Source organism: Carcharodon carcharias, chromosome 3, assembly GCF_017639515.1.
Source record: "Carcharodon carcharias isolate sCarCar2 chromosome 3, sCarCar2.pri, whole genome shotgun sequence".
Lineage (NCBI taxonomy): Eukaryota > Metazoa > Chordata > Chondrichthyes > Lamniformes > Lamnidae > Carcharodon > Carcharodon carcharias.
Genome location: NC_054469.1, coordinates 67,285,831 through 67,299,686, shown reverse-complemented (window position 1 = coordinate 67,299,686; position 13,856 = coordinate 67,285,831). Strand labels below are relative to the sequence as shown.

Below are 13,856 nucleotides of genomic sequence, written 5' to 3'. Positions count from 1 at the left end.
TTTTGAGCACCTCAGTCAGATTCCCTCCCAACCTTCTTCATTCTAGTGAAACCTCTACTCTCCTTATCCCTGGTTTCACTTTTGTAATTACGTCTGTACCCTATCCATTTCCTTGAAGCAATATTCCATTTGTAGTCTAACCAATGAATTGTATAAGCTTAGATTTACTTCATTGCCTTTGTAACCTCTTGTCCTATTTTTAAAATCACAAATTAAGATCGCATGCTAAGTATATATTAACCTAAGGCTGCCCGCAGCAAGGATAAATGGTGATTTAAATTTAGGAAGTTCAAATGCTACAATTCTTTTGAGTCAGTTCAGTTACTAGACTTAAGACTTATTTTTTTGATCTTGGATGTGGGTAATGATGCTGGCAAAGGCCCATTTTTATTGTCCTACAATTTGGCCTTTTTGGACCACTGCTTTGTTTGTTGTAATGGTGCTCCGACAGTTTGGAAGGCTTTATCTTGATACTAACATTTCATTTTTAATGACTTATACAAGTTTTGCTTTCTCCAGGTTACCTTTACCAGTCACAAAGGATTTGGACAAAGGGTCGCTCAGCCTTTGATACCTCTAGACTCGACTATTTCATTGCTTTCCTAGTTGGCTTCCCATCCTCATCCTTCAGAATCTTCAGCTCATTTAAAACTCTGTGCTTGTATCCTAGCCTGCACCAAGTCTTGCTCACCTATCACTTATGTTCTTGCTGATCTACGTTGGCTTCCAGTCTGGTAGCACTTCATATCTATGTTATCTATTCATTGCCTTATCCCTTCCCCATCTTTGTGATCTCCTACAATGTTCACACTCCAGTATACCCCCAACCATGGTTCCCCCTCTGCCACAAGCTTAATTGGAAACCCCTCTGATGCCTCCCTAAAGTCCTTGTTCCTCTGATGTGGGTCTCTTGCGCATCATCCCTTATTTCGTTCCACCATTGTTGGCTGAGTTTTCATCCACCTAGGCTGCATGTTCTGGAATACATTTCTTTAACCCAACTGAGTGGCTGAGGGAGAACAGCCAGAGGTTGTGGTCCATATCGGTACCAAGGCCATAGGTTAAAAAGAGGGATGAGGTCCTGAAAGCTGAATATAGGGAGCAAGGAAATAAATTAAAAAACAAGACATTAAAGCTAGTAATCTCAGGATTGCTCCCAATGCCATGTGCTAGTGAGATCAGGAATAGGAGAATAAACCAGATGAATGCGTGGCTGGGGAAGATGGTGTAGGAGGGAGGGATTTAGATTCCTGAGACATTGGGACTAATTCTGGGGAAGATGGGGCCTGTACACGCTGGATGGGTTGCACCCAGCAGGACAGGGACCGCTATCCCTGCAAGAGTATTCTCTAGCACTGTGGGGTAGAGTTTAAACTAGATTGGCAGGGGGATGGGTGCCTGAGTGGAAAGATACAAGAGAGGGAAACAAAGATAGGAATGAAAGACAGAATATTAGAAAGCAAAAGTGGAAGGCAGAGAAAACAAGGGCTAGCAACAAATAGGGCCATAGTATAAAAAAATGTGTAAAAATGTTAAAAAGGCAAGTCTAAAGGCACTGTATCTGAATGCACAAAGCATTCGCAATAAGGTAGATGAATTAGCAGTGCAAATAGATGTAAATAGGAACGATATGATTGAGGTTACAGAGGGTGACCAGGCAAAAAGGAACAGGAGGTGGGGTGGAGTTGTTAGTTAAGGATGAAATCAGTGCAATAGTGAGACAGGGTATTGGCTCAGAAAATCTAAGTGTAGAATCACTGGGTGGAGCTAAGAAGCAACAAGGGGTGGAAAACATTGGTGAGTGTTGTCTATAGGCCTCCAAACAGTAGTGATAAGGTAGGGGACGGTATTAAACAGGAAATTAGAGATGCATGTAACAAGGGTACTACAGTGATCATGGATGACTTTATATATAGACTGGGAAACCAAATTAGCAATAATACTGTGGTGGATGAATTCCTGGAGTGTGTACGAGATGGTTTTTTAAACAAGTATGTTGAGAAACCGACTAGGGAACAAGCTATCCGAGATTTGATATTGTGCAATGAGAAGGTTTTAATGAATAACCTTGTTGTGCAGGGTCCTTTAGGGAACAGCGATCATAACATGATAGAATTCTTCATTAGGGTGGAAAATGTAGTAGGCTGATCTGAAACTATGGTCCTAAATCTTATTGAAAGAAACTACGAAGGCATGAGGCATGAGTTGGCTAAGATAGATTGAAAACTTCATTAAAAGGCATTACGGTGATAAACAATGGCTAATATTTAAGGAACAAATGTTTGTATTGCAAAGGTTATACATTCCTATCTGGATCAAAAACACACCAGGAAAACAGGCCCAACCATGGCTAACAAAAGAAATTGAGGATAGTATTAAATCCAAAAAGGAGTCATATAAAGACTCCTAGAAAAAAAACTGCTAGAAAAAGTAGCAAGCCTGAGGATTGGGAGCAGCTTAGAATTCAGCAAAGGATGACCAAGAGATTAATTAAGAGGGAAAAAATAGAGTATGAGAGTAAACTTGCAGGGAACATAAAAGCGGACTGTAAAAGCTTCTCTAAGTATGGAAAAATAAAAAGATTGGTGAAGGCAAATGTAGGACCCTTACAGTCTGAAATGGGAGAATTTATAATAGAGAACAAAGGAATGGCAGAGCAATTAAACAACTACTTTAGATCTGTCTTCACAGAGGAAGACACAAATAACTTCCCACAAATGTTAGGGAACCAAGGAGCTAGTGAGAAGGAGGAATTGAATGAAATTAGTATTACTAAAACAATAGTGCTGGAGAAATTAATGGGACTGAAAGCCGATAAATCCCCAGGGTACTAAAGGAGGTGGCCATGGAAGTAGTGGGTGCATTGGTTATCATCTTCCAAAATTCTGTAGATTCTGGAACAATCCTGGCAGATTGGAGGGTGGCAAATGTTATCTCACTGTTAAAAAAAGGAGGGAGAAAATAGCAAATTACAGACCAGTTGGCCTAACATCAGTAATAGTGAAAATGCTAGTCTATTATAAAGGATGCGATAACAGGACACTTAGAAAATACCAATGGGATTAGACAACGTCAACATGGATTTATGAAAGGAAAATCATATTTGACAAACCTACTGGAGTTTTTGAGGACATAACTATCAGAATTGGTAAGGGAGAACCTTATGGATGTGGTGTATTTGGATTTACAGAAAGCTTTTGATGAAGTCCCACACAAGAGGTTAGTGTGTAAAGTTAAAACACATGGAATTGGGAGTAATATATTGGCATGGATTGAGAATTGGTTAGCAGACAGGAAACAAAGAATAGGAATAAATGGGTTTTTTTCGGAGTGGCAGTCTAGTGGTATACCGCAGGGATCAGTGCTTGGGGCCCCAAGTATTCTCAATATATATCAATGATTCGGGTGAGGGAACCAAATGTAAAATTTCCAAGTTTGCTGATGGCAGAAAACTTGGTGAGAATGTGAGTGATGAGGAGGGTGTTAAGAGCCGTCAAGGCAATTTAGACAGGTTGAGTGAGTGGGCAAATGCATGGCTAAGTGTGCAGTTATCCACTTCAGTAGGAAAAACAGAATGGTAGAGTATTAGTTTAAAGGTGATAGATTGGGAAATGCTGATGGACTAAGGGACCTGGGTGTCCTTGTATACCAATCACTGAAAGCAAGCATGCAGTTAAGGCAAATGGTATGTTGGCCTTCATTTCGAGAGGACTTGAGTGCAGGAACAAAGAGTACGCATCTTTACAGGGCCTTGGTGAGACCACACCTGGAGTATTGTGTGCTGTTTTGGTCTCCTTACCTAAGAAAGGAAATACTTGCCATAGAGGGAGTGCAGAGAATGTTCACTAGATTGATTCCTGGGATGGCAGGATTGTCATGTGAGAAGAGATTGGGCCAACTAGGCCTGTATTCACTGGAGTTTAGAAGAATGAGAGAACATTGAAACGTATAAAATTCTGATGACATAGACAGACCTAGATGCAGGGATGATTTTTCCTCTGGCTGGGGGTTCTAGAATAAGGGGTCACAGTCTCAGGATACAGGGTAGACCATTTAGGACTGAGATGAGGAGAAACTTCTTTACTCAGAGGGTGGTGAACCTGTGGAATTCTATACCACAGAACGCTGTGGAGGCCAAGTCACTGAATATATTCAAGAAGGAAATAGGTTTCTGGACTCTAAAGATGTCAAGGGGTATGGGGAGAGCGCAGGAGTACAGCGTTGAGTTAGATGGTCAGCCATGATCATATTGAATGGCAGAGCAGGATTGAAGGGTCAATGACCTACTCCTGCTTCTAGTTTCTATGTTAATGGCCACTTAAGGGCCTCAATAGGCCCAAAGGCAGGCAAGTTGTCTGACAACTCCCCAATGCCTCCTTGAAATTTCAGACAGGTGAGGGGGGGGCAGGCTGCTAGGTGGCAGGAAGCCTCCAGAGGGCTGTGAACGCTTCATCATTGAATACATTTAAGGCTAGGATAGACAGATTTTTGGGCTCTAAGGAATCAAGGGGTACAGGGAATGGGCTGGGAAGTGAAATTGAAGCCCAAGATCAGCCATGATTGTACTGAATGTTAGAACAGGGTCGACAGGCCATGTGGTCTACTCTTGCTCCTATTTCGTGTCCTTTTGACTTACCATTTCCCTCTCCTCCTGAAAACCTACCACTTTAACCAAGCTTTAGCCACCCATCCTAACTTCATTTTTTTCTGCATAACGACTCAATATAACAATGAACTGTTGTACTTAGTAGCTGCTTATTTATAATCTTCAGTTGAATAATTTGTGGGTAATTCTCAGTGTATTTGTAATGTTTGTGTAAAATCACTACTAATCGTGACTATACATTCAGACAGGCAAGTATTTGAGACAATCTCTGATTATTCTTATATGAAATATTAAGCTAAGGATTTTGAATTGATAAATTGTGTGATTAAGCCCCAAACTTCCTCAGGTCAGGATCCTGGCAGTTAAACTGGGATCAGTTTATGCGATGGCGCACTCTAGCACTGATATACTAGGTCCCACTTGAGCTTGAGGAGCAAAATCTCTCGATATTTGCAGTGTCAACCTTCTTGCTCTACCCCTGATAATCATTTGCCTTGTAAGGGTCAGATGGGTACAACCAGATCTCCATTGTTTTCCAAGTGGTTGTTCAATCTCCCACCGATTATAGTGGGAGACAAATGGAACCCCACATAGATTTCAGGTCCTACAGTTTTACATCAAATAAAGGATAGGTACATAATGTCAGTAGTTTGAACAATTTTTAAATAGCATATCATTTAGTGGCAGCCACATGAACATAATTGTAGTCATATAATTCAAATTATTATTGGTTCTATCATTGGATTCTCTTTATTTCTTGAACCTACTGACAAAAATTGGCCATATCAGAATGCTTCAGTTGTGTGATTCTACTAATGCTATTATACTTTGACTGATTTGTTTTCAGAGTACTATGACATAATTGCAATCTTTCTGCTCACACTTTTTGAGAGGTTTAATGAGATGGCAAAAAAAAAGTCCAGAATTTACAGCAGAGCTGCTCCTATTACACCACTGAACCTTTAGCAGACACGTCATTGACAGTCAGATGGGTATTCTGCTGCACCTCCAAGGAAGTTCCAAGCAAACAGCTTTGTGCTTTTGGTGTTGTAAGTGCTGTGACCACCCACCCCATCAAGAATTTTTTTTTTAAAAAAAATGCTTCTGATCACCTCTTCATTTGCAAAAAGAGTTCTCGCATTTTCCAGAAAGTGGGTTCATAATTTAATTAGTTTTAAGGGTAGGCAGGAGCTTTCACTGGTTAGCAGTGCAGATGAGAAATGTTCAGCTTGTGCTGACTGTGGGCGAGGTTCTGTCAGCCACCTAAACTGTTCATTTGGGATTTAATAAAAAAAAATTTTGTCCCAAAATCAGTTTCATCAAATACAAGCAGACAGGGTGGCCTGGATCAATTGCTGCATTTGATTTTCATTATCAGACTTGGCAAGTGGTACTTAGGCCCACTTACTGGTACAGGCTGAATACAGAAAATCAATTTTTCCACTTTCATTCAGATATGATTCAGCTATAATCCTTGTATTGCACTGCATCACTGTTATCAACATGTGATGTGAATTTGTACATGTAGAAGTAGCTAGCTTTGTAGATATTAAAATGATATGCCATTATATAACACAAGGTACATTTCTGTGAAACAATTAGAATGGCTAAAAATTTCTATTTGATACTTATTTATTATTACAGGGTATTGAAAGTGTATGATAACTTGTTCCTTATATTTTCAGCCACTGACTGTACTCTTTACACCAATCCATCGTACTGTAAAATATTGTTTGAAATTTACCATATACTCTGCATGTCAAAAAGGTAACAAGGTCACGTCACCTTATAATTTATGAAATGCCTTTTTTAAAAATAACAGCTTCAATATTTGTCTTTGGCTGTAGTGTTGTAGATGCCATTGTAACAGGCCGGCTGTATTCTTAATGTCATTGAGTGAGAAACAGTTGAGGTAACACTGTATAAAAATGTTGCCATTTACATTTCTTCACTTTTCAGTCCATTTTACACTCACTTCATATGCTTTTATGAAACAGTTATAGAATGTAGCACCAATTATGGAATTGTATATTACTTGCTGGCCATGTGTTGACCTAGAAAAAGCTCATTTTCTTTGGCTGAGTATTAAGCTTCTATTAGCCATGTACATTATCACACTGTTGTACATAATGCGACATTTGAGATTAATTCTCATGCTTTTCTGAAACAATAATTGTAATATATTATCTTAATAAAAATTTACTTCCAGTTAACTTGGATCTGCTGACTTGCATGTTAATGACATTACCACCTCTGAAATGGAATGCTGTCTTTATTTGGTTGTTCAGTAACAGTTGCAAATGATGTTTTTAACTTGCTGCTCAGACATGAAGCTTGTGAGTCAGCTGCCCATATAGAACCTGCCTGACATTCATGGCTAAATGTTAATTAAATATGACTGGATCTTCCATGGCATTGTTAATAGATTTATACAGGTTAGCTTTTTACTGCTGTGTTGGTAGCAGGTACTTAGTCATCATTCCCAGAATTGAAACTCAGAATAGGCTGGGACATTGACATTTATTTTATGTTTACTGTTCAGTCAAGCACAGTGTAATATATACCATGGAATGTCTAATGGTGCCCCTTACTGGATTTAGAGTGAGGTTTCTAGCGTTTACTGTGGTTTCCCCTGCAGCCTGAACATGACACCAATTGCTGCATTACAATAAATTTATTAAAATAATACATTACATACCCCAGCAGAAATGCACACAGGCTCTAACACTCAGAGGATATCAGGGGAGCTTGAGGAAAATACCCAGCAGCTTTCCACTATCTCTGCTGAAGCCACTGGGATAATACTCTTCTAGCAAATGATAGAAAGAGAAAGCTTAGATAGATTAATGAGGGTTAACATATGGGTGTTTCATTAGTTTTATTCATTACTTTTGAAACACATTAAAATGTGTCCCTCAAACCATTCCTGTATGGCCCCCCCTTTGTTGTTGCATTCTCTGCTGTCCACCTGCAATTCCTTCCTAGCACTCTTGCTGCTGATAATCTTCTTCTTCATGCCAATAGAGTATAGCTGTAGTATTCATCATAAACTTCTCCTTTTCCAAGTTGAGAGTATCAAAGTCACAATACCAAACTATCTATTGTCATGCAATATCAGATTTTAGAAATTCTGGTTGGTGGGACTACAACACCTCAATTGTAATCCTCCTCCAACAAGTAGGATAGGGTTGGTTGAGGGGTAAAGATGCTGAAAAAAGCAAACATTTTACATGAGTTATAATGATCTAGAATTATTGACCTGAAAAGATGGTGGAAGCTGACTCAATAATAATTTTCCAAAATAAAAATAGATACATACACAAAAAGGAAACATTTGTAGGCTATAGGTAAGGAGCAGAGCAGTGCAGCCAATAGATGGTTCTGGCACCATGGATCAAATAATCCCCTTTTTGTGCTGTATGGTTCCGTAAATTCATAGTTCGTAATGAACTGAGGAAGTACCTGCAAATGTAACAGCTTTAATGATGTCAGGTATGAAAGATTGACTTGCAACTAATCCTGCCACCTTTCCTCTAGCCCTGACCCACATGAATCTAACTGCAGCATAGGATACTGATTTGAATAGTGCAGGAAAAAAGAGACATGCTGTTTAAGCTTTTCGTCTTGTACGTATCAGAAGAGTTCACAAGAGTAACAATAGTAAAGGGAACCACAATTTATACTGCATGAGAAGAGTGCTGATTGGTTGGCACGTGGACTCTTATTGGTAGAGGCGTTACCATGGAGGATACATCAGGGAACAGTTAACTGCCGAGCTTTTGTTCAAATTCAAACAAGGCACCAATTCTGATTGGTCAAGGCATTACCATGGAGAATGAACCAAGGAATAGCTGTCCTCCAAGCTTTTTTCTGGTTGAAAAAGATGCAACAAATCAGCAATCTCTTCTCATGCAATATAAATTGCTGTTCCCTCTTCTATCGGTATTCTTGCGAACTGTTCTGCCTGATGATGCAGGATGAAAAGCTTCGACAGCATATTCACTTTCTTCAGCTATATTCAAGTTCTGTACTGCCAAACAACTATTTAATTTAAATATATTCATGAGCCTCTCAGCTCTCCAATGTGGAAGACTCATACTAATAACTAGCAACTTTACAAGTTCTAGGTACATTTGAAAGTGTTTAAACGCAAACTCTGCAGTTTTCCAAGGTGGTACTGTTCATTTTCTAGATCATCTTGATCATCTAATGATTTTCGAATGCAGTTCTTCAGTTCTTCAATTCCATATTCAGTCGAAGCAGAGACTGGGATTATGTGGTTAAACTGGACCGGTCTCAAGGGAACCATCTCCTCTGGTAATAAATGATAGAAAGCTGCAGTGGAACAAGAAAAGTAAATCAAGATAAAAACATTTTCTTTTTAGTCAACAAATCTAATGACAGAATTTGAATTCAAGAACAGAAATGTGCAAATTACTGAAAATTATTTACTAGACAATGGTGAAATCTAGAACTTAACACCAGATATCCAACAAAACTTTTTGTTTGTACCATGTTTTCAAACAATGTACATTTAATGCAATTAGCAGCAATTTCTGATGTGATTTTGTCTAATGACTCATGCACACAGCTAATATAATGCAATAGGCAGGTGGAGAGTTTTACATTTAGTACAAAGAAGTTTCTGACTTGAAGTGAAAAGCCAAGTACACAAAATCAAAATCCTTTACTAAACAATGGTTGGAATAAGACTATAAGTCTCCCAGTTGTTCTCCAGAAAACAGATTGCAAGATTTCATTAACTTTTTTGGTACAGCTGCTAAACAGTAACCACTATTCTAAGAAATGTGTCCAGTCTAATTTTAAATCAAATTCAGTCCAATTTGTTGCAGTAAGCAACTGATGTGCATGAGTTTGTAAAATGCATGGTTCAGAAGAGCAAAGACCAGAAAAGTCTTGTTTGAGAAACTTTTGCCAAAAATGTTAGTGTAAATGTTAAGCAGTATTTCCCCTTTTACACAAACACACATTTTTCACAGCAACTATTAAAAGGAGAAAGTTCACATCCAATGTTCCTAGTTTGTTTATTCTCAAGAGGGAATTCAATGATATACGTTTAGTGAAAGCCCCCAAATCAGTTCTTGTTTCTGAATTAATGCAACAGTTCATAGACGTCTCTATAATTGCATGCATCCTCATTTTTAAAAGGAATGGAATGTTTGATTTTTGAAGTGTGTTAAAAATCAGATGGTCTTAAAATTACCAGGACAGATTTTCATAACCACCTTCCTGTTAACAACAGAGAAAGGCAGTAACCTCAAAATGGGGCTAGCAGCCATACCACCCTGTTATCATCAGCAATGTGGCAACGCTGTTTGAAAAGTGTCAACAGTCAAAAGAATCTGCCTGTTTCAGGCAACAGGCCTTTTAACATAGAGATCAGACTTAATAATGTAAAAAGGACCCTGATTGGCATTTGGCGCCATGCATACTCCCACATGTTCCATGGGTTATGCAATCTGCCAAAGTTGAACTCCTCCAGGGCCCAGGTAAATAATTTGGGATGGTACTGTCTCAGGACACCCCTGGTGCAATTTACCTTGCTGGCGGCTGTCCCTTGAGGTTTCAATCTGAAAAACTGCATTGGGACGTCTGTTTGGTGCCTCACAGCTTGCCTTTTAAATTTAAATGAGCCAGGGCCTCAAAATCCTGGTCGTATATTCAGCGCCAGAATGGACAGACAATCAGTGCCCTACAGAAGTCCATTGGCCAAAAGTCAAAATCAACCCCACAGAGGTAAACATCAGCTGTTGAGTGTGATGTCCCTACTTATACAATTAACTAGAATGGAGAATTTAATTTAAAAAAATTACTCATTGACAACAATAACATGTTCAAATATTGATCTGTAAGGGCTCCTGGATCGAATGGGTTTTGTGCTGTACAATCTGTAGTTCTAATTACCTTGAGGCTGCTGAAGCTGTAGCATCAGTTCTTTAAACTTCTCTTCAGCATTCTCCAAATCCATTTTGTTTACAGCTAATAGTGCAGGCTTCGATAAAAGCTCTACCTTATATAGCTCCAACTCCTGAATATGAAAGATAATGGTCAGTAAGATGTACAATATAGTCCACTAAACTGGACTGCTGAGATTTTGAAACTCACTATACTCTAAACTGAAAAACTGCAGCAGAAACAAATAAGACATAAAAGCTTTATGCTCAGTGATCTGGCATTCCTAGTTTCTGGTAAATCCATGGGATTAGGTTTCCCAGTAAGAGTTTCCTTTTATTTATGTTCTTTTTGGAGGAAAAAGTACAAGCAAATTGTTGTTTCACCTGGAAGGAGTATTTGGGGCCTTGGACGGTGAGGAGAGATGGTAAAAGGGAAGATGGTGCATCTCCTGTGTTTGAATGGAAATGTGGTGTGGGAAGGAGGCGCTGTGTTGGGGGTAAATGAGGAGTGGACCAGGGTGATGCAGAGGGAGTGCTCTCTTTGGAAGGTTAAAAGGGGAGAGGAGGGAAAGATGTGTTTAGTGGTGGCCTCTCACGCAGTTTTCTCCCTTCTCTCAGAAACATGATGCAGTGAAAGGTGTAATAATCTCATCTCCACCTATGAATGATGTATCACAAAGGACAAGTAGTGCTGGGTCACTTACAAACACACTTGTATGATTACGCCACACCAGCCCCCACCCGGTTCCCTCCCCCACAATCTTTCATGCTTGTCTCCATGCTAAATTGTGCAGAAATCTACAGCAGAAACTCAAGTCACCAAGCCTTCCACTCCTTGGCATTCACACCAGGAGTGAAACATTTGGAAGCAGCTGCCAGAGTCAGAAAGCAGGGTGCAGAGTCACTTCAGCAAAGGGACATGGCTAGAGAGGAGCATAAGAGTCAGGGAATGAGTAAAATGCTGCTAGGCTGGCAGAGGCTGGCGTTAGAGTGAAAATGGTAGCCATGCAGCACAAAGAACTTGGGACAGATAAAATTTTGCAGTGGAGTGGTTCCCAGACATACAGGACAAATAACTCATTTTATATATACCAGTATATAATATATATAAATAAACATCTCAAATGCACACACACCTCTCTCTAGTTTTATTTTCTTTCTGAAGTAATTAAGGTTATCCTACAACAAAAGATAGCTTACCTTTGTTAATAGTTGTATAGCTTCAAAAGCTGTTCTTAAAGGTGTTTTATATGAAAGCTGAAATCCAGTCACATCCACCTCCAAATAATAAATCCAGAAAGGAATGGAATAAGAATTGTACACAAGAATTATTTTTGTCATAATATTGTCAAGTAAAATCAAACTTTTAGAAGGTTCAAATTTTTAAAAAGACTGCACATTCCCTGAAGTACAAGATATTATTGCTTATCTTTCAACCAAAAGCGGAGTGTCACTGCTAAAATAAAGTTTACAATGGAGAGAATTTAATTTTTGTATATTAATTAATAAAATTAGGATATTAGAAAATGCAATTGCTTAGAAGTCAAATATGCAGTTAGTACAAAGTGTGACCTGAGCCTTCTCTAAAACAGGGGGAAGGTTATTGTAAGCCTATACAACCAACCCACTCACAGCTGTCTAGACCCAAGATGGCAGATCTGGAAACTTGTAACCAGTTATCTTATGACCCTTATTACATAAGTCTTCAGGTTTGCCTTCATTAGCAAAATAGTATGTCATTCACTGGCTAAGCTCACTCATGAGGACTAGTCCCTTGCACTACATACTAGTAGTGGCTATGGCACTGTATCCCACAAAGAATAAACATTTTCAAGTGAAAAGAAAGGGAGAATGAAGGGGGAAACAATGGGTAAATAAGCCATGCAATTTAAGCATTTTCATGAGTGCTTGAACAGTGATGTGACACCATGCCTAACCTGCTTGGAAACAACTGCTATTCTTTCACAAGCTGTATCTAAACTGCCATAAATTAGAGCTGGAAATGTACCTTGCCTTCAGAACAGATTGCTTTAGTCTTTCATATAGCAGCTAACTTATAATCATAATGGCTGCTCAGCTTACTACTCAACATCATTATTGTATACGTTTTTAAGTCATGTAGTTTAGAAATAAACATTCCTTGTGAATGCAGAAGTAGTATAACTGCTCTGGTTATAGGTATGGAGAAGATATACAAGAATGTTACCAGGAACAGAGAATTTTAGCTATGAGGAAAGGTTGGATAGGCTGGGATTGATTTCTTTGGAACAGAAGAGACGGAGGGGAGATTTAAATGAGATGTATAGAATTACGAGAGGCCTATATAAAATGGAAAAGGAGGACTTACTTCCCTTAGCAAAGCAGTCAATAACCAGGGGACATAAATTTAACATTATTTGTTAGAAGGATTAGTGGGGAGTTGAAGAGAATTTTTCTTCCGCCAGGGAACGGTAGGGTTCACTGCCTAAAAGACTGGTCGAGACAGAAGCCCTCATATACATTTTAAAAATACTTGGATATGCATTTGAAACTCCGTAACCTAAAGGACTACCAACCAAGTGGTGGAAAGTGGGATTAGGCTAGATAGTTCATTTTCAGCCAGCCCTGGAAGAATGTACCAGGTGGTCTCTTTCTGTGCCAAAGATTTTTAAGTTTCCATGCTCCAGTAACCAGATTAAGTTTTCCAATAAAATAAAGGCAACAGATTGCAAATCAGAAATAAAAACAGAAAGTGCTAGAAATATTCAGCAAGTCTGGCAGCATCTGTGGAAAGAGAAACACAGTTAAGTAAGAACTTCTTCAGGGTCATATTCAACTCGAAACATTATCTTTGTTTTTCTCTCTCATTGATGCCACCAGACCTGTTGAGTAGTTCCAACACTTGCTGTTTTCATTACAGGTTATCCAAATTTGATCTGCTGTTTGCTGCTTTAGTTCCCCTAAAAGACAATCAGAGGGCACACAGAGTTTCTATAGATATTTAAAAATGAAGAGTTAATGAAGTGAGCATTGGTCCTATAGAAAGTGAGCCTGGGGAATTAATAATAGAAAATAAGGAGATGGCATATGAATTTAACAGGTATTTTGCCTCAGTCTTTACTGTAGAGGGTACAAGTAACATCTCAGAAATAGTTGGAAATCAGGAAATGGGAGGGAGGGAAGAACTCAAGAAAATTACAATCACCAGAGAACTGAGCAAATTGTTGCAAATGCGGGCTGACAAGTCCCTGGGTCTTGATGGACTTCATCCTAGGGTCTTAAAAGGACTGGCTAGTGAAATAGATGATAGGGAAAATGTTAGAAGCTATTATTAAAAATGTTATAACAGGGCACTT

The 13,856-nt window shown here is 38.9% G+C and overlaps 1 protein-coding gene across 2 annotated transcripts in view; it reads right to left on the bottom strand.

Annotated features, from left to right (window-relative positions):
• Window positions 1–6,220: 6,220 nt before the first annotated feature.
• The window catches only part of gtpbp10 (GTP-binding protein 10 (putative)), a 34,078-nt gene continuing 26,442 nt past the window's right edge, over window positions 6,221–13,856 (bottom strand). For both annotated transcript variants that reach the window (XM_041184484.1, XM_041184485.1), the window contains exons 8-10: window positions 11,722–11,799; window positions 10,532–10,655; window positions 6,221–8,941 (exon numbers count right to left, since the gene is read on the bottom strand). In XM_041184484.1, coding sequence (XP_041040418.1) covers window positions 8,730–8,941; window positions 10,532–10,655; window positions 11,722–11,799 — 414 coding nt within the window. In that variant the 3' untranslated portion in view covers window positions 6,221–8,729. The remainder of the gene's footprint in view (window positions 8,942–10,531; window positions 10,656–11,721; window positions 11,800–13,856) is intronic.